Raw genomic sequence first — 19,189 nt, forward strand, 5'->3', positions numbered from 1 at the left:
TCAAACTCAATATTTAAAACATAGATGTGTTCTTTCCTAGAAAACACTGACAAATGAAATTAACTTTTAAAAAGTGGTCATCCAGGGCGAGAAGATGCAGAAATGCCACCACATTCAGTCAGTACTGAAACTTACTAAAGATTCTGAACTCACACAGTAGGTCCACTTGGAGTTATACACACGTAAAGGTCAAACCTGGAAAGATCATCCACTTGTTTCCACTTTTAAATTGACACTAAGTGCTGTTTTTCACACGTTTATTATGTTATGAACACCCAAGGGCGCCTCCCTAAGGTCATTTTTCAGAGAGAAAGGAAACAATTATTCCAAAGCCGGAGGGCAGTTAGCAGCTTGAGGCTGTGAATAAGCTCAGGAACGAAGTTAAGTGAAAGGCCCAGTCTCTCTCTTTTGCAGCTAAGGCACTGGGACTGTCTTCAAGACAACGCAGCAGGAGCGCTGAGAAACGCGTGCGCCAGAGCACAGAGACGCAGTCAGCAGAGCGAGACCCCAGCTCCAGGCGTCAGCATGCACGCCAGAGGCCCACCAAGCACACGACCAGAAAGGCCCCCTACCTGAATCCCTCTGGAGTTGGGATAATTAGGTGGGGGTTAGGAGGGTCGCTGTGGCATCGCGGCACCTTCACAGGACGGGGGCTGTTCCGATGAATGGCTGCCAGTGAAAATGGCGACAAATGCAACATGTTAAAGGGGTCAACAGAAAACTGCCAAGCCAGGCGACTAAATGAACCAGGATGGGACTTAATTTGCTGGTGACCAAAATAAACCCTTTCTATAAGAAAATCGTATTATATACAAATAGTGTGGAAAACGACACTGTTACTTATATGACACATTCGAACTTTCCTCCACCAAAAACACTTTTTAAATCGCGGGAGGAAATGCACAGAACACACGCAAAACCAACGACGCAGCCACTGACAGACAGGGCCACGTGTGCTCTCCGAATGAGAGGGCTCTGGACGCCATCTGCACTCGGAGGGTTCTGGTCAGAGGCGACACCCCAACAGCTCCCGAGTGGGGAGGTCACTGCCATCTTCCTGAGTGCGAGGACTTTTGTTTCGTTCCTTTAAACCAAACCAAGAGGTTATTTATTTTTTCAGAAAATGTTTTCTTTTTCTCCTCTTTTAAACAGTCTGGTAGAAGGTGAACATGGATAAACTTTACACAAAATTTAGTAACTAAAAACTTTAAGAACTGACCTTCCCTAGTGATTACAAAAATGCTGACAACTGTCCTTTCCCAGTAACTAAATGTAACTAGAAATGGACGTGTTATACTTTGTCTATTTCTCCCTAACCTGGTCTCCCCTTACTTTTAACTTGGTTTTAATCCTCCTTAGTTTTTTTAAAATGTCATATTTTCTCTTCATATGTTAACAATTTTAGTCTACATGTTTCATTCTAAATGTTTATCCGAAATGAAAATACTACCCTTCATCATGGGTTTGGTCTGTGTGCTTTTACAGCATTACACAGGAAAGACAGAAGTACCCGAATGGAGCGATCTGAAGGGAAAACTTGCAAAACAAGAATGAAGCAATTGTTAAGAAAAAATTGGGGAAATCTGCACCCCCATCATCTCAACTACCACAACAATAAATGGAATAATCACCAGTAGCAAAGGTGAAAAGAAAAAAGGAACAAATATAATTTGGTGCGACTGGTGATATCTTTAATTTGCAAACATACTGGTAACTACTGAGTCAAAAATTACTACAAAATTTTCCTCTGAAGGTAAAAGGCCTTCTGCTGAAACACACTGAGGGTCTACTAACAAGTTTAACATGCTTCACAGATGAAGCAAAACATTTAAGACTATGTATACCTAACTGATGCAAACGTGTGATACTTCACTGAAAAGAAAGCCCTAATGACCAATAAACATAAAACAGATGCTCACATTCCATAGCGGTGAACTACTGACATGTTTTCATGGAAAAAACTAACAAAGCACGTGTCCACTGGGACATGGTGGAAAGACTCTAGCTGGTCCATATGGACACAATGCGGCCACTGAAGAGAAGGAATTGGAGCTACACCTGTGGACACAGGAATTTCTACAACTGTCAGGTAAGAAAAGCAAAAGAAGAACACTCAATGTGATCCAATTTTTATACAGTAAATGGCAAGCAAGCACCCCTATACATGCCGTGTGATGATATGAGCAGAAAAGGAACGGGAGAACATGGCTGTGCAATAAACATGTGAGTGCACAGAAATGAGGAAGGTTATGTACCAGGTTGCTACCATTAAGCTACATGGGTAGACCCGGGGGACGGGGCGGGGGGTGGGGGGCAGGTGGGAGAGAAAGAAAGCAACAACAACAACGAACATGACAGCTGATGTGCTCTCACTTTCATTAGTTTCTAAGAATAAAAGAACCTAAAACCAATGACTCGGGCCTCATGTTCAACACTCCCGTTTACAGTGTCATCATCGGACTGAGGCCTTGTCAGCATCGTTTTAGGCACTAGAAGGGGAGGCTCCCAGGGGATATGAGCAGCCCAGGGCACTGGACTGCAGGAATCTGGCTCTCAGGCAGGGCCGCCCCACCACTCCACCGTGGCTGCGAGGACAGAGGACACCTTGAACCCACAGGAGCTATGAGCCAACTGTCCCGCCAACAGTTTGGAGAGAGGCAGAGTGAACAATTAGTGACTCACACGTAAACAGCAATTGCCTGAGAATTTGTAATATTTTTCTACATTAAAAATTTTCCTACATGGCCCTGACCGGTTTGGCTGAGTGGATAGAGCGTCGGCCTGCGGACTGAAGGGTCCCAGGTTTGATTCCGGTCAAGGGCATGTACCTTGGTTGTGGGCACATCCCCATTAGGGGGTGTGCAGGAAGCAGCTGATCGATGTTTCTCTCTCATCAATGTTTCTCTCTATCCCTCTCCCTTCTTCTCTGTAAAAAAATCAATAAAATATATATTTTTAAAAATTTTCCTACATGTACATTTTCTACATTTGTTACACACTTTTTCTACATTGTAATTTTCTACAATGAAAATGATTCCTTACATAATATTTTAGAGATGTAATTTTTACTGAATTATTGATCATGTATTCTTAGAGAAATAATTTAGGAGATCATGAAATCATTTATGATAATATGCTTAACCAAAGTTTGAGAAGAATATAGTATGTTTTATATAAAATATTCAAATAGTAAATGATAACTATCATTTCATAGCAGCCTTGGGAGAAAGTGAGGTATAAATAAACTTAGTAAATTTTAAAGATAAAGAAAGCAAACATTAAAACTGGGGGGGGGGGGGGGGTCTACTAACCTTTCTGTAGCTAGCAAATACCCTTTGAGTTTGAGATATAGCTGCTGCTCAATAAATTTACCATTTATGAGTTACTTTACTTTGTGTAACAAATTGTTTAAAATTTCTAAGTTTTCATATTTGGGTGTTTATTACATATACATACAGTTTTGCTTTTATTCACTATCTTAAGACTGGGGTTAGACACAAACTTTTCTGAGACGTATTTTATTTTAAAACTTCAACATACATTGTAAAGCTGTATATTAACTGTAATTAAAGTATATTATAGCATAACTTGATTTTTTTTTTAGTAAAACCAATAGGATCGTACTACATTAGCGGGAAAAGGGTACGTAGGGAAGTGGTGAAGAAAACCTTTAAAAATGAAGGCGGGCAGGACCCTGACACTCGCCCACCTGCCACAGGAAAGGCTCTTGCCCCTCAAAAGACACTCTCTCCAAGTCTCTCCTCCCAGAGAAAAGACTTCTGGGAGAGCAGATGAGAGTGCTGGTGAGCAAAACCAGTGCTGCGGGCAAGCCCTGGCGCCTGTGTTGGCATGTTCATCTCCTGCTGGATTCAGAGCGATCACTGTGAGTTCTCTGCGTGCACACCTCACTCCTCTGACTTTGGTTGCCCCTTTGCTGAATATCCTTAAAGACCCTCTGCCCACTGGAAAGGAGGGCGACGGCGAGGAAGGAGGCGCTCGCCGGAGCCAGTGGGGTCGAGCAGAAACGCTGCAGCTGCCGTCTTACCAAGGTACAAACCTGTAACAGGACTGTGCGGCTTTCCTATCACGTGGCCAATGCATTCGTTCATCAAGGCTTGTAAGCTCTAGCACCCACAGGAAATGGGAAAGGAGAAGGAAGAATGAATACTCCCTCACTTAGACAATTAGCACAAATTAAGCTTTAGGTATATTAAAAGAACATGCTATCCTTAGTAAATGTTTTCAACATTAGTTTAAAATAAAATGGGTATGAACAAGAATTAAGGACATGCGGTACCTCATCTCAAATGTCATACAACCCCCTTGTCATCAGTAAAAGCGGATGTGCCCTCAGTGCCCAGATGCAATGACGTGCACGGGTGAGGCCTGCAATCATCTCCACTATTTGGAGTTAAATAAATTTATATTTTTAAACATCTTTTTAATCTGATGGAATTTATAGGAATAACAGTGATAATATTTAACATTTAATATCATGCTCTCAAATGACACACAGTGAAATGAAATAGCTAATCCTTGTTCTTCATTACACTGCTAAAAAGCAGCAACTAGGTCAGCAGTCAGTAAATACGAAACTGACAAATATTTAGAAGCGCCAGGCTGCACGACCCGCTGGCGTAGCCGCTGAGCCACACTGGTGTCCTACTGCTGAGTAGCTACTAACGACTCAGCGCTTTAACGACTCAGTTCTCAGCATTGTTGTTACAATTTAAACATATTTTAAAATCACTATTAAATACGAAAAAACACACAATCAAGAACAGACAATAATCAACTTGTTCGTATTTTAATGGAAAAAAACTGTAGAATGGTCCATACCAGGAAGTCATCTTCTGGTAAAGCTGAAATGAAGGCAGGCTCAATGGCTTGCAGAAAGTCAAAACCTTGAGTTGCCCACCTGCAATGAAAAGCGTCAACAATCACCAAAGAACCAAGAAAATGCTACAGCAGCTTTAGTCTCCACAACACTGAAAAGTGGTGTAATTGGAAAATTACTATCTAGGTCAAAACACATTTCTGTCTTTCTGTAAATGCCAGGGACTGAGTATGTTTACAGCATGTTTTGGGAAAGAAAGACAATATGGCTTCTTAGGAAAACAACTGGTTACCAATTTGTTTTCCATTTTTTCTAATAACCGGCTTAACTTTCATGAGGGAGGAGAGATTAGCAACCAGGAAGATCTGTCCAGGGAGAATGTGGGCTCCCTTAAAGAAAACTCATTTGGAACAATAAAAAACAGACAAAGACACAGACACACACACAACTGATCACTGAAGAGTTCAAAATGCTCCTTTCTGTGTCCTCTGCTCAGAAGTCCCCTGTTAAGTACAAGGAGGAAGCACTACCAATCCCACAGCTCATGAAGGACACATCCCACCCGGCCGTTACCTGGGTCTGGTGCCTCTCCCACTCTCACACTTCGTCAGGACATAATTCATCCATTTCCGGGCAAAGCTTATATATTTGTCTCCAATCTTCTGTCTAAACTCTCCAGACATCAGACGAACAACTTCTTTATGATACTGTAAGATTTCATTTACATCAAAGTTAAGAAGAAAATGATTATACAAATATCTAAACACTATAATAGCATATCTGTTTAAAATGACTTTTTTCTAAAAACAAAAATTCTGCCTTAGCTGGTTTGGCTCAATGGATAGAGCGTTGGCCTGTAGACTGAAGGGTCCTGGGTTCGATTCCAGGCAAAGGCACATGCCCGTGTTGAGGGCTCAATCCCCAGAAGGGAGTATGCAGGAGGCAGCCGATCAATGATTCTCTCTTATCACGGATGTTTTTTTTTGTGTGTGTTTTTTTAAAAATATATTTTATTGATATTTTCACAGAGAGGAAGGGAGAGGGACAGAGAGCTAGAAACATTGATGAGAGAGAAACATCCGACCAGCTGCCTCCTGCACACCCCCTACTGGGGATGTGCCCGCAACCAAGGTACAATGCCCTTGACCGGAATCGAACCTGGGACCTTTCAGTCCACAGGCCGACCCTCTATCCACTGAGCCAAACTGGTTTCGGCAATCACGGATGTTTTTTTCTCTCTCTCTCCTTCTCCCTTCCTCTCTGAAATCAATAAAAATATTTTTAAAATCTATAATAATAAAAGCATAATATGCTAATTAGACCAGACGTCCTTCCGGACGACCTTCCAGATGAAGCCGAGGCTGCGAGGGAAGCCCAGGTCCCAGGTGTCAGAGGGAAGCTGGTGCCAGCAGCCAGGGGAAGGAAGGCCTACTCTTGCACGAATTTCGTGCATGGGGCCTCTAGTAAATAAATAAAAACAAAAATCCAATTAAAATTTACAGCATGAAGAGTTAGAATATAATGTCTTTTTTTTTTTAAATATATTTTATTGATTTTTTACAGAGAGGAAGAGAGAGGGATAGAGAGTTAGAAACATCGATGAGAGAGAAACATCGATCAGCTGCCTCTTGCACACCCCCTACTGGGGATGTGCCCGCAACCAAGGTATATGCTCTTGACCAGAATCGAACCTGGGATCCTTGAGTCCGCAGGCCGACGCTCTATCCACTGAGCCAAACCGGTTTCGGCAGAATATAATGTCTTAAATGCAGTTTCACAAATGGTTTACTCGTAGTTTAAATTAAAAATGTGCTCTTATGATATTAAACGACTCATAAAATAAGGTTTTTAAATGTAAGTAGATAGCTGTTCACATAAAATACTAGTAAATACTGGGCAACTATGTGACAGTTTAAAAGTAAACCAACATTTCCAATATTTAGCAATGGCGTAAGAAGACATTCTTGATTAAGTTGTGATTATAATCAATAACCAGATTTGCATAAAAGACTCATGACACTTCTTATAAGTAAGTTACAAAGCAATTGCTGAGTTGCACTGTTTTTTCTCTGTACCTACCTCGAACCCAAAATTGTAGCCCTGAATCATGGCCTCTCGGTGGTACTGCTGCAGCGTGACAGATTCCGATTCATCGACTTCAGCATCAAATTCTGAAGTGAACATGTGGTCCACTCGGTCAATGGCATCACTTATTCTGTTGCAAAGCTCTAATGCATCATTCTAAAGAGTCCCAAACCATAATTAATCCAAAAAGAAGCAAATCACACAATATTTATGTATTTTAGGGGAAGATTTCTTTCATCATCACAGACATAAACCAGTGCAATATTTCTCGGCTACATTTTTTTGGTTAGTCAAAAGGAATGACCAAAAATAGAGGAAATTACATGATTTTCATTTTTATCAGTATTAAGCGTTCTTCAATATCTTACGAAATGTAAGAGGGACATACCCATTTAAAATGGTAACGTCTAATGACAATGTGATCTCGAAATAGATGCTTATAAAATCAATATTTTTACATGTCAACCACCAGTTGTTTTCCCCTGGGTGGTTGCTCAAATTCCAGAGTGAACTCCCAGTGTATTTCTAAATGACCTCCACAATGTTACCAAGTCATACCATCCTTCTCATCCCCCTGCCACTATAATTCAGGGTTTTCAACTAGATTTTACCCCCACCTCCCATGAGACACTGGCAACGGCTAGAGGTATTTTTGGTTGTCACAACTGGAGGGGGAGTAAAATCTACTGGCATCAATTGGGTAGAGGTCAGGGATACTGCTAAACATCCCACAGAGCACAGGAGAGCTCCCCAAACAAAAATTACAGGCCCAGGACATCAACAGTTCAGGCCTTGTTGTCTCGCTAAGCAACACGACAATAGTGCTCCAAACTGAACTCCCTTTCCACTCACCTTTAAAAACACACCCCTATGTGCACATGGTCTCCAGACCATCCCCTTAGCCACTGTCTCAACCTCTCCTCCTAAATCCTCAACAACTCCCTGAGGCTTAGAAAACAAAACCGAGGCTCTCCCCAGCCTGCCCTGCCCAGCCTCAGCTCCCAGTGCCTCCCGCTGCACGCACTAGGAGCCAGCCGAGCAGACCACACCCGACTCTGACATCCAGTGAGCACCCCGCAGCCTGACCCACAGACACCAGTGCCCGCACGCTCCCTTTGTGAGCCCTCTCAATGCGCAGTTTCTGAACCCCCCAAGCCGAAAGGCCTCCGTGCGGCTCTTCTCAGACGCTACGAGGAGCCTCTGACACCCCCTCCTCTGTGGTCAGCGTGACAGCTCAGTCCTTAGGCTACGCGTTCCTTCAGCTCCGGAGTCATTAGTGTCCCGTGTAGGTTTACACGCTCCCTGACTCAAACTACAGGAACAGACAAAGCCCCTGCCCTGGCATTAGTGGGGTGACAGTCTGAAGGGGTGTTCACAGAGGAGTGAGGATGGATCAGGCGGGCTGGAGAGAAACGCATGCTTATCCAACTCCTTGTCATCTCCGTGCCGCTTCTTCCAGAAGCCAAGCCTCACCCTACTGAGGACAGAGCTGGTGGCCTGGGGAGACGTGTGGACAAGACCAGGATGATAAATGGAGTACGACAGAGAAAATGGTGAAAACAGGAAGTAAGAGACGAGAAGGCCGGCTCTGGCTGGCCGTGAACTCTTGAGGCCTATGTGCCGTCCACACTGGCGCTGTCTAGTCATCTTGGCTGACCTATCTGTTAAATGAGGTCAGCAAATCTTTTAGACTATACATTACTGACCTGGAGTACCTCCAGTAAGTGCTGCTAAGGAACAAAAACGTTGGGCTAGGAATGAAGAGACCTAAATTCCAGTATCACCTTTGCTACTAATCAACCACGTGACCATATGAGTCATGTGACTGTTCATATTTCCATCCCTTCTACAGTTCCAGGGAAGATCCAGAAGCTCTTTGGCTTAGCCGTGGGGAAGTGTGGACGGGGCAGAGGGGAATGGGAGGACAACTGGATAATATTACATGATACGCCCTTGTGCCGCAGAGTGACATCCAAACGTGCATAAACCAGCGAAGGCCGCGCTGACGGGAGTACCTTGAGCTGCTGCAGAGCCTTGGCGATGATGGGCTGGCTGGACGTCTGCTCCTGCCGCAGCGTCAGGAGCCCCTCGATGGACTGCTGGAAAGCTTTCCTCTGGATGAGGAGGTGTGCAGACTGCATGACCACCAGCAAGAGGTTATCCACCTGCGAGGAAAAGCACGCACAGGGCTGACGAGCAGGCCCACTACCTGCCTCCCCATTCTAGTTCAACCCCGTCGGGAATCAGTGCCAACCTCAGGGTTACCGGGCCGGCAGCCATCTGCTGAGGAAGCTGCTGTCCAGCAAAGCTGCTCCCAAAGCAAGGGCTGCAGTGGGCGCCGATGGCTAGGACCTTGAGCCGGTGTCACATGATGTCTCGGAAATACCCTAGAACTCCAGGTAACTCCACACCCTTGGTGCCGTGTGCATGTGCGTGTGCGTGTGTGTAGGAGGAGCACGGTAGGTGGAAGACACAGAATAAAAGTGGGATTGGCTGGGGCCTTGTATGAAACAGTGAAAAATCAGACTTTATTATCTTTATTTTTTAAGTAGTTCGAGTAGATCTGTGATGTGATCAGATGTATGTATTAGAATGATCATTCTGGAAGTACCAAAGCAAACAGATGCAGCAGTGTAGGGAGAGAAGGAGAGGGCTGCAGCAGAGAAGCTGAAGGAAGGCTGGGTGTACTGCCAGGGTCCAGGAAAGAGAGGAGGAGGCCCGACCATGGGAACGGCGGCATGCGGAGGCAAGGCACTGATGGGCTCACTAGGGCTGCTGGACTCATGGTAACTGCCCCACTCTGGTTCCCACAACTGAGCGGACGGAGCACCATCCCCTGAGACAGGGAGCGCAGAGGAAGAACCCATCTGCAGTCACGGGACAGGAGGCCGGGACTCAGCTCTGCGCAGGCTGGGTTCCAGGAGCACAGGACACTCGCCACCACTGCCCCTCACTGAATACGGAGAGCACGAGGAAGCGTCTATGGTTTCAGTGAACGCGCTGTATAGACTACGGGGTCCCTGCTAGGTAGGCAGGCGACAGCCTGCACTACAAAAGTGAAAACCAAGCAGCCAGCAAACCAGAGGTCCCGGAGAACTTGCATTTCTGGAGCTACAAATTCAATGCGTAAGGTAATTCCTTGTAGATCATGGCTATATAGAGCTAATGACCTGGCTGAAACAGAAAAGATATAAATAAAGTATTTCAAGTATTCCAGTGTAATTTAACATGCCTATAGATTTTGATGGAATGTTTCAGTACCAGCAATGCTACAAAATTATCTAAGGAGGGGCATACCTGCATGCTTCTCAGGGTCTCCACAGTCTCCACCTGAGGCACGATTTTCACAGGCTGCGCCTCCCACGTGGCCCAGCTGTCGCCCGCGAGGTCGCTGTGCTTGGTGAGGAGGAGATAGGCGTCGATCAGCAGCACGTACTCGCAGTCCTTTGAGCAGTCCTTTCCTGCGGCGGCGTTGAGTAACGCCAGGATAATACTCTTCTCTTCGGCGAGAGTGTCTGGGACAAACACCTGCAAGTTTTCTAAGCCAGGAATCTGTACCTGGAACAGAAACCATCCGCAGCCTGATTACCTTGACTGGGGTGATGGCTGCAGTGCCCGTATGTCCAAACTCACCATAGCGTATACACTAGTCAGGTGCAGTTTTTCTATGCCAATTATACCTCAATAAAGCTCTAAAAATAAAGTTAAATTTTAGCCATTTAAAGAAAAATCTTGAATTAAGAAATGCCATAAATGAAAATGTTACTTAAAAAAAAACCTAGAAAAAGACAAGCAGGTTTGAGGAAGGCAATGTGGGAAAGGCATGAGCCAGGGCGATCAGGGGACAAGTGGTTCCGGTCAGGGATGGGGGCCGTGACTAACTGGCGGAGAATCCTCACACTGTGTCCACTTACAGGGCAGCCGCTACCTTCTTCGTTTCCACAGCAAAGCCAAGACTCCTCAGGAGGAAGGTCAGCCTGAGACAGCCTCAGCCAGTGCTGGTCTGGGACGCCATTCTTAAGCAAAGCCGCTCCCAGACAGCAAAGCCCGCAGCGGGCAGGCGGGCGGGCGGCGAAGAAGCCTGCGTCTGTGCGGGATGACGTCTGACACGGGACGTCCCGACTCAGTGAAAAGGTACGAGCGTCAGTGCGGCTCACAGTGACTCCGGGGGAGGGGATCCTGAACAGCCTTTTCAAGGTCATTTTAACAAGGGACACACACGTGACTGTGCCGTACAAGTCACATAAACGTGGGTGGGACAAAGTTTCCAGTAACAACATCATACACAGATTCCAAATGTCAGAGCTCAAAGATGGAAACTCAAAAAGAGGCTCTAGTGATGTCCAGGATGTCGAAGATTTGTGTAGAAAGTCTGAATTGTGAGGGTAAAAAAACAAACTACTAATTTAAATTCAACATAAACACGTATGTGTAACTAATTTAATAAAATAAATATGCTGAGTATTTAATTATTTTATCTGTAAGACAAGTCAATAAGTCAAGTATGAAAAACGTGATTTGGGGGAGACTATGGAATAGTCCTATAACTGGGGTCAACATGGGGCCAGCAAAGCCTAAAATTTTTACTCTCTGGACCTTTAAGAAAAGCTTTCCTGTTTTGGAGTAAAGTAAGGAAGACAAACATTTCAATTACACCATGAGAAGACTTACTTTGACATAATACCATGGGAATACTTAATGTGACTAATAACACATGACTACTTACTTTGACATGTAACACGTGACTACTTACCTTGACGTACTGCTTTGATTTCAGGACCTCCAGAAGGTCTCTAACAGGGGCTGAAAGGACGAACTCGGCAGCTATTTCCAGGTCCTAGGGTCATAGACACAACGACACTTCTTTAGAGCTGGCTTTTTAAAAATAAGAAAAAACATGAGGAAGTAATAGTAACTGGCCGGGACCGCAAACTCACCTTTCTCAGCATTTTAGCAAAGCCGAGTGCCTTGGAGGCTCGCTCCCGAGCCTCGTGGAAGAGCTCCTTCAGGGCCCGGCTGATCTCCACAACAGACCGCCTGCAGGGGAGGGAGACAGGGAGGGTACAGGAGATACAGCCGGGGATATGAAGAGAAAGAAAGATGAAGCAAATTCCAGACCACATTAATACGACTGAAGGTTTTAAACGGAAACGTAGTCCAGATATCCAGGAGCTTTCCCCAGTTTTCCAAAAGCTCTGTTCTTTACGTAAGTAGGGATACTCCATCACCTTCAAACAACAGTAAGCTCAACTTTCTAAAGATTTCATCACAATAATTTCCTAGAGTTTGAGACAAGGTCTTAACTACCAGCTCATAATCTAACTAAAAAGCATATATCCAGCCCTGGCCGGGTGGGTCAGTTGCTTGGAGCACTGTCCCATACACTGAAAGGTCAAGGGAAGGGTTCGATCCCTGGTTGGGGCGCATACAGGAAGCAAACGGATTGATGTTTCTCTCTCACATCGATGTCCTCCCCCATGTCTGTGTGTGTGTGTCTCTCTCTCTCTCAAAATCAATAAAACCCATAGCCTTGGGTAAGGATTAAAAAAAGCACACAAAAAAGGCACATATCCAGAGGTAAGCCAGTAAATGTTTAACAACTGGCTTCACCCAAAACACTGTCTTAGGTGGTGTTTGTCAATGTTCCTGGGTACGGACCAAGACCCCCACCACAGCCGAGTTCAGGCTGCCAGCCCCACGGTGCTGGGCGGTGACTGGGAAGAGAAGTGCACCGTCTACTGCCATCGGCTCTGTGACCCAGGACAAGCCAGCCCCAGCGCCCACTGCACATGAACCATGTTTCGGATGCACCCCTAAAAACCATCAGAGAGCCATTCTCTGCACCAGCTCACCACCTTAGTTCTTGAGTTCCCATTTTTGTTTTAATCCTCCCTATGAGCTCTCAAAACTGTAAGCCCTACGAATGGCTTCATCCCACTTCAGCCACTCGACAGGCCTCCCGTGAGAATCCACGTGGTAACTGTGTGTGTATCTGTGGCATAAGGACATCCCAGGGCTCTGAAATCCAAACTGTGTTTTGCATCAACTCCGGATGGGGAGCGCACAGTTCAGCTCGACAGAAGCCAGCTCAGCCCGAGCACTGCCGGAGGGCGTGTCCCACTGCACCGCTGACTGATCGCTGGCTGCACAATAGCTACATGACTGATGTATAGGCCATAAAACAGCCATTTTACATGATTCAGCTAAATACCATCTGCACGGAACTGGAGGAAATGCAACCGGTGAGTAAGCCACGGTTCCACGCACTTCAAGTTCAACAGAAGGGATACGCTGAGCATAAAAACAATACCAAAGTAGCAAGTGGCAAGGAAAGGTGCTAAAGGACTGCCACAAGGGCACCCTCACTTAGTTGAGGACATTCCAGAACACGGGGTGATTCTGCTCTACTCATTTTCGCCCACTGAAACTACCTGTTCCTTTCCCCAAGGACACCATTTTACCAGGCTACATGAATTCACTTCCCAAGGAAATGTCACAGAATCATAACTAGAGACCACATGGAAAGACAGCATGGAAGTAAATCCCTCCAGGTCTGCTCCCCAAGTTCAGAAAGTGCCAAACCATTTGGTGTGAGTGAGCTGATTTCAGGTTCCTCACCTGATCTCATCCGAGGCACTGCTGTCATCGGCGCTGGTCCAGAACTCGGCACAGCTCTCCTGCAGGCCCACCTCCAGGAAGCTCCCCGTGGATTTCAGCAGCATCCCTGCGATGTCGCTGGGACGAAGAGCAACAAGAGTGAGCTGGGGAAAGGGCGTGCTCACTGTACTACAGCTCTCAAATGAGGACCTGAAAGGTCCAATAGTGTTTCAACCCTTTAAGAAATGACTGAGAGTTTTTCAATATAAAATCATGATTAATGTGAAAAGGTGGAAACTGACTATGGCAGGTATCTACCTTTGTTCTATTACCAAGTATAAATGCAAGTATAATTACACAGTAGCTATGTAATCATTCACAGATGTTATTTTCCTCAAACAAATGTTCAAAATGATATAAAATGGCCTTAAATATATATCTATGACAAGGTTTTTTAAAAAGCTTAACAAACTAAATGATAATATAAGGCAATAAAGTGAATTCCTTAAATGCAACTGTTTTTTAAGTTTTCCCTCACAATTAGCTTTTCGTGGTTATTAATCATAAGCTAGTATATATAGCTGATGGTTCTCTCTGAGTATGAAATCTAAATACTAGGGTTAAAAGGCAAATGCAAGTACAGACATAAATCTGAGTGCAGTACAAGTTCAAGAGCAGCCTGACTGCTATGATACTCAAGGAAAGAGGCTTACGACCCGGTGAAGAAAGCAGGCCGGGGCACGGCCAGCACCAGAGGTGGCAGACAGTCGGGTGGGGGAGCTGTCAGAGGAGAAAGGTCAAACCCGGTGGGAGGTGAGGTTTCCGGGGGCCTTGTGGGCAATGCGGGTTATAACAAGCAGAATGACAGGGGGAGGGGGGTTCTGGTGGTGTCCAGGAAGAAGAAGAAACACGATCAAACAGCATAAAGACGTGTAAAGCAGGAGGCACGGCTGTGGATGAATCGTCCATCTGAAAGGAGCTGGACGGGGGAATAGGACAGGAAAGCGGAAGGCCTGCGTGTGGAGGACTGAGGGTGGCTGTGCACATAGTGTACAAGGAGGCCCAGGACGGACTTAGTCAACAAATACTGAGTATCTGCTCTACACTACACAGCGGTGACCAAAACAGGTCCTATCCCTCCACCGAATCAGAACAAAAAGAAAACTACATCGCATATAGGTCAGTGTCATATGGCGAGAAGTACAACAGGAAAGGAAGCTAAGGAGGACTTGCGGATAGGAATTCCAACTTTAAATCTGGACAAAGACGTAAAGGAAGAAGACACGTGAATCTTGAAAATGGCTGGGGAAGAGCAGTCCCAGCAGAGGGACGGCAGGGGAGAGAGCTGAGGCGGGACGTGGAGCCTGCACAGCCTGAGCGAGGCAGGAGGAAGCCACTGCGCTGCCCAGTGAGCCCAGACAGGAGGAGACGGAATGGAAAGTGAGGCGGTGCAGGCCTCACTGGCCACTGGAAGCACTTGCTCTCCCTGTTACTGAGTAAGAAGGGGAGCCGTCGGAGAAAATGGACGGATGCACATTCGACAAGGGCGCTCTGGCTATGGCGCTGAGGGTAAACTACAAGGGGTGAAGGGGGGCAGCAGAGACTAGAGAGCTCCGAGCTGCGGCAACAATGCAATAGGAAACATCAGACACGAAAGCTGAGCGGAACCGGGGAGCCGTGAGCAGGGTAGGGTCTGGGCCTCTCCTGCGGGGCGGCCACGCGGATGAGGTGGCATGTGAGAGGTGACAGAAGTCAGGGCTGAGGCACCCTAGCTGGGCTCGGGGACCCAGCACATGAAGCAGATTGGTGCTAACACAGAGATGCATCAGAACCAGGATCACGACAGTCCGAGGGGCGGGCCCACAGGGCAATGCGGGGCCCAGAGTTTCTCAGGATGCACACCGTGAGCGCAAGGCCAGAGCTGTGCTGCAGCTTCAAGGTCAAGTGAAAGATGAAGACAAAGCACTGCAGGAGAATGAGGGCGCACACAGGGAAATCAGCACGGACTGGCAGTGACACGCAACAGTAACCCTTTCAAAACACTTCTTCAGCTGAGCTCGACAGCCTGGAAACAGAACGCAAACAGAAGCAATGATAGGAGGGCGGAAGGACGGCGAGACGGTGACAATGGCAGGGAGTGTACCCTTAGGCTGCCTGGGGGAGCCCATCTGCACAGGAGGGGCCCATCTGTACCCTTCAGAGGGGCCCGTGGCTGAGGGACTGGAGAGCTCTGAGACGGAGCGCGCTCACTGCTCACACACAATACAGAGGTTAGGGGAGATACAAAGGGAAGGTTAGGGGAGAGGCGTGAGTACAAGATTCCGAGATACTGAGCACAGACAGAGGCGGTGGGGCTGCGAACGATGACCTTCGAGGTCAGAAGACTGCTCCGTGGGAAAGCTGAGGTCCTGAAGACTGCACAGGAGGGAAGGCACAGGAGCTGGTGTAAAGGCCCTCGGTAGGAGACAGGAGTGACACGGCTGCTGAGAGCTGAGCGAGGTAGCAGCCGACAGCAGCAGCCTGGAGCCCAGCGGAGGGCTGAACCTCAGTTTGTGAGCACAGGCCACTCATGTGCTGAATCCTCATCAGGTACCTGCACTCAAGACACATTCACTTTCTACAACAAACTCCCCACCGATGGTTTCCTGTCTGCATTTCTAACCCTCCAATCTTTCTGCAGAGGTTCTGCCATCAGCGTGATAGTCCCAAAGGAGCGCTGGAAGGTCCGTCCTTCCTCGGTCAAGCGTCCCGAGGACTGCTGGCACAGGTGCACGGATGCACAGGCCCACAGGTGCACGGATGCACAGGCCCACAGGCGCACAGGTGCACGGATGCACAGGCCCACAGGCGCACAGGTGCACGGATGCACAGGCACACAGGTGCACGGATGCACAGGCCCACAGGTGCACGGATGCACAGGCACACAGGTGCACAGGTGCACGGATGCACAGGCACACAGGCGCACAGGTGCACGGATGCACAGGCACACAGGCGCACAGGCGCACAGGTGCACGGATGCACAGGCACACAGGCGCACAGGTGCACGGATGCACAGGCACACAGGCGCACAGGTGCACGGATGCACAGGCACACAGGCGCACAGGTGCACGGATGCACAGGCACACAGGCGCACAGGTGCACGGATGCACAGGCACACAGGCGCACAGGTGCACGGATGCACGGATGCACAGGCACACAGGCACACAGGCCCACAGGTGCACGGATGCACAGGCTCACAGGCCCACAGGTGCACGGATGCACAGGCACACAGGCTCACAGGCCCACAGGTGCACGGATGCACAGGCCCACAGGCCCACAGGTGCACGGATGCACAGGCACACAGCCCCACAGGTGCACGGATGCACAGGCACACAGGCCCACAGGTGCACGGGCGCACGGGCCCACGGGCGCACGGGCTCACGGGCGCAGGGGCCCACAGGCGCAGGGGCCCACAGGCACAGGGGCCCACAGGCGCAGGGGCCCACAGGCACAGGGGCCCACAGGCGCACGGGCCCACAGGCCCACAGGTGCACGGGCCCACCGGCACAGGGGCCCACAGGCACAGGGGCCCACAGGAACACGGGCCCACAGGCCCACAGGTGCACGGGCCCACCGGCACAGGGGCCCACAGGCCCACAGGTGCACGGGCCCACCGGCACAGGGGCCCACAGGCACACGGGCCCACAGGCCCAGTCCGCCCTCAGAGGCTGAGATTCTGCTCCTGGTCACGTGAACCTGAGGCAGGACTTCTCCACCGCAAGACTGACACTCGGGGAGGATAACTTTTGTTCTGGGGGCCGTCGTGTCACTGCAGGATGCCTGGCAGTGTCCCGGGCCTCTGTTCACTAGATGTCAGTGGAACCTCCCGTCCTACAATCAAAGCTGCTTCCAGACATTGCCAACTGACCCCGAGGGGCGGGGGTGGGGACGGGCAAGCACCGTGGTGAGAACCACTGCTTCAGGGCTAACAAGCCGGGGAGAGGGGCGCACAGGACTGCCATTTCCACAGGACTCAGCGCTCAGGGGCACAGAAGGGAACTGGTCAGCAGGCTGGAGCGGGCGGGAGGAAGGCAGACAGGTGCCCTCGGGAGCACGGGGTTCCTACCAGAAAAGTTTCCCGGCCTGGGCCTCTCCTCCCCGGATGTAATGGGTTATTTCTTTGGTGAAATTCCATTCTTCTTCTAACAGATTTTTTAAACTGTGCGATGCTTGAGGTAACTGCTGTAGCATTTGGATCCAGCTTCTCATGTAATCAAAATATACCTTAAAACAGAAAAATGTAAAGGGTGGTATTTGAGAACAACTTTGGCAACTCACAAAGTTCAACTGTCAACATGAAAGCCATGCGTCAGAAAGCCAGGTGGAGAGGGCCGCTGGGCACGGGCACTGCTACCAGAGGCTCAGTGAGGGCTGTTCTTAAATTGTGCAGCTCAGCCCCTCGCAGCTTAACAAAGTCCTCACAATCCCTTCCAATTACTGAGAAAATGACTAAAATGTTCACAATGCAGAAAAAAGTACCATCAAGTTTAAAAAATTAAGAATAGCAACCAGAAATTTTATCACTAATATATTGCAGACATTACTCCTTTAAGAGGCTGGGATCTTTACTTGTTTAACTTTCGACAGTAGCTTACGTGTTGAGAGGAAATGAGCACACTTCTCACCATCCCTTCCCAATATCCAGGTTTTTGTGCTATAATTTTTCAAGGTTTATGACATAAATTATGATCTGTAACTAAAATACCCAATTTTTCTGAAGTGGGGTTAATGTCCACCGTAAGTCCTATTAAGCTTTCTCATCCCTAAATTCTTATTTTGACTTACCTGTTGCTTAGGAGGGTTTTACTATCAAGTAGTTTTTCTCAAGATGGGTTCACAATTGTATATTACCAAAAAAACTATCACCGCCTACTGATCCTTTTATGAAAGGGTAAGTTGACTGCGTAGAAAATATCTGGGTCACACATTCCCTCCCTCAGAACTTTTCGCCACCATGCACTGCCTCTAGCGCTGTTACCAGGATGAAGAAATCTGATGCCAGCCCAACCCGGCTGTCACCCCCTCCCCGCCCTGGTGACTACTGTCTTTGCTGGATGTTTACAGGATGCCTCCTCTAGTCCTGGATTCCTGTATTTTCATCAGGTTATGCCTTCGGTTCATTGGAGCGGATGTTTTCTGAGACCTTAACAACTTCCAGTAGGCAAGTTTCAGGTCTTGTCTTTATTTCAAGAGAAGTGTCTTCTGTTGTGTCTTGGGTGCTCTGGGCCCTCCTCCGTCCACGCTGTGCGACATCTGTCTCCAGTCCTGGGCCCAGCTGTGTGTGGAACCTGCAAGCACGGGTCTACCACCGTCCTACCCAGATGAACAAGGCAAGTGAGCAGCTCCAGGAGCTCCCGCTCTGCTCCTTTGCCTGCCCTTTATTCTCCAGAACAGTGATTGCCAACCGTCGGCCACGGGAATTTTTAAACATGCAATACCTGATTGTTAAGTCAGGGGCACCAACCTATTTTCCCTTAAGACTGTCAAAAAAAAAAAAAAATGACAACAGCCAACACAACAATAGCCACCCAGTGTGAATGAATCAAAATTATACCTATTATTTTTTTGTTAGATCGGCAAAAAATAAAACATAGCCTTTGGTGTGCCGTAGAATTTTAGTAATTAGTTTAT

The 19,189-nt window shown here is 47.7% G+C and overlaps 1 protein-coding gene across 4 annotated transcripts in view; it reads right to left on the minus strand.

The window, feature by feature from the left end:
• MAP3K4 (mitogen-activated protein kinase kinase kinase 4) overlaps nt 1-19,189 on the minus strand; it is a 78,610-nt gene that overhangs the window by 17,247 nt on the left and 42,174 nt on the right. For 2 of the 4 annotated variants that reach the window (XM_079781247.1, XM_079781249.1), the window contains exons 6-16: nt 17,625-17,782; nt 13,541-13,657; nt 11,860-11,959; nt 11,676-11,759; nt 10,220-10,480; nt 8,938-9,087; nt 6,917-7,078; nt 5,411-5,544; nt 4,840-4,918; nt 4,058-4,124; nt 573-669 (exon numbers count right to left, since the gene is read on the minus strand). In XM_079781247.1, coding sequence (XP_079637373.1) covers nt 573-669; nt 4,058-4,124; nt 4,840-4,918; nt 5,411-5,544; nt 6,917-7,078; nt 8,938-9,087; nt 10,220-10,480; nt 11,676-11,759; nt 11,860-11,959; nt 13,541-13,657; nt 17,625-17,782 — 1,409 coding nt within the window. Of the gene's footprint in view, nt 1-572; nt 670-4,045; nt 4,125-4,839; nt 4,919-5,410; nt 5,545-6,916; nt 7,079-8,937; nt 9,088-10,219; nt 10,481-11,675; nt 11,760-11,859; nt 11,960-13,540; nt 13,658-17,624; nt 17,783-19,189 lie in introns of all 4 variants that reach the window. The other 2 variants (XM_079781248.1, XM_079781246.1) reach the window with 1 other exon arrangement.

Source organism: Cnephaeus nilssonii (assembly GCF_951640355.1).
Source record: "Cnephaeus nilssonii genome assembly, chromosome: 9".
Taxonomy (NCBI): Eukaryota; Metazoa; Chordata; class Mammalia; order Chiroptera; family Vespertilionidae; genus Cnephaeus; species Cnephaeus nilssonii.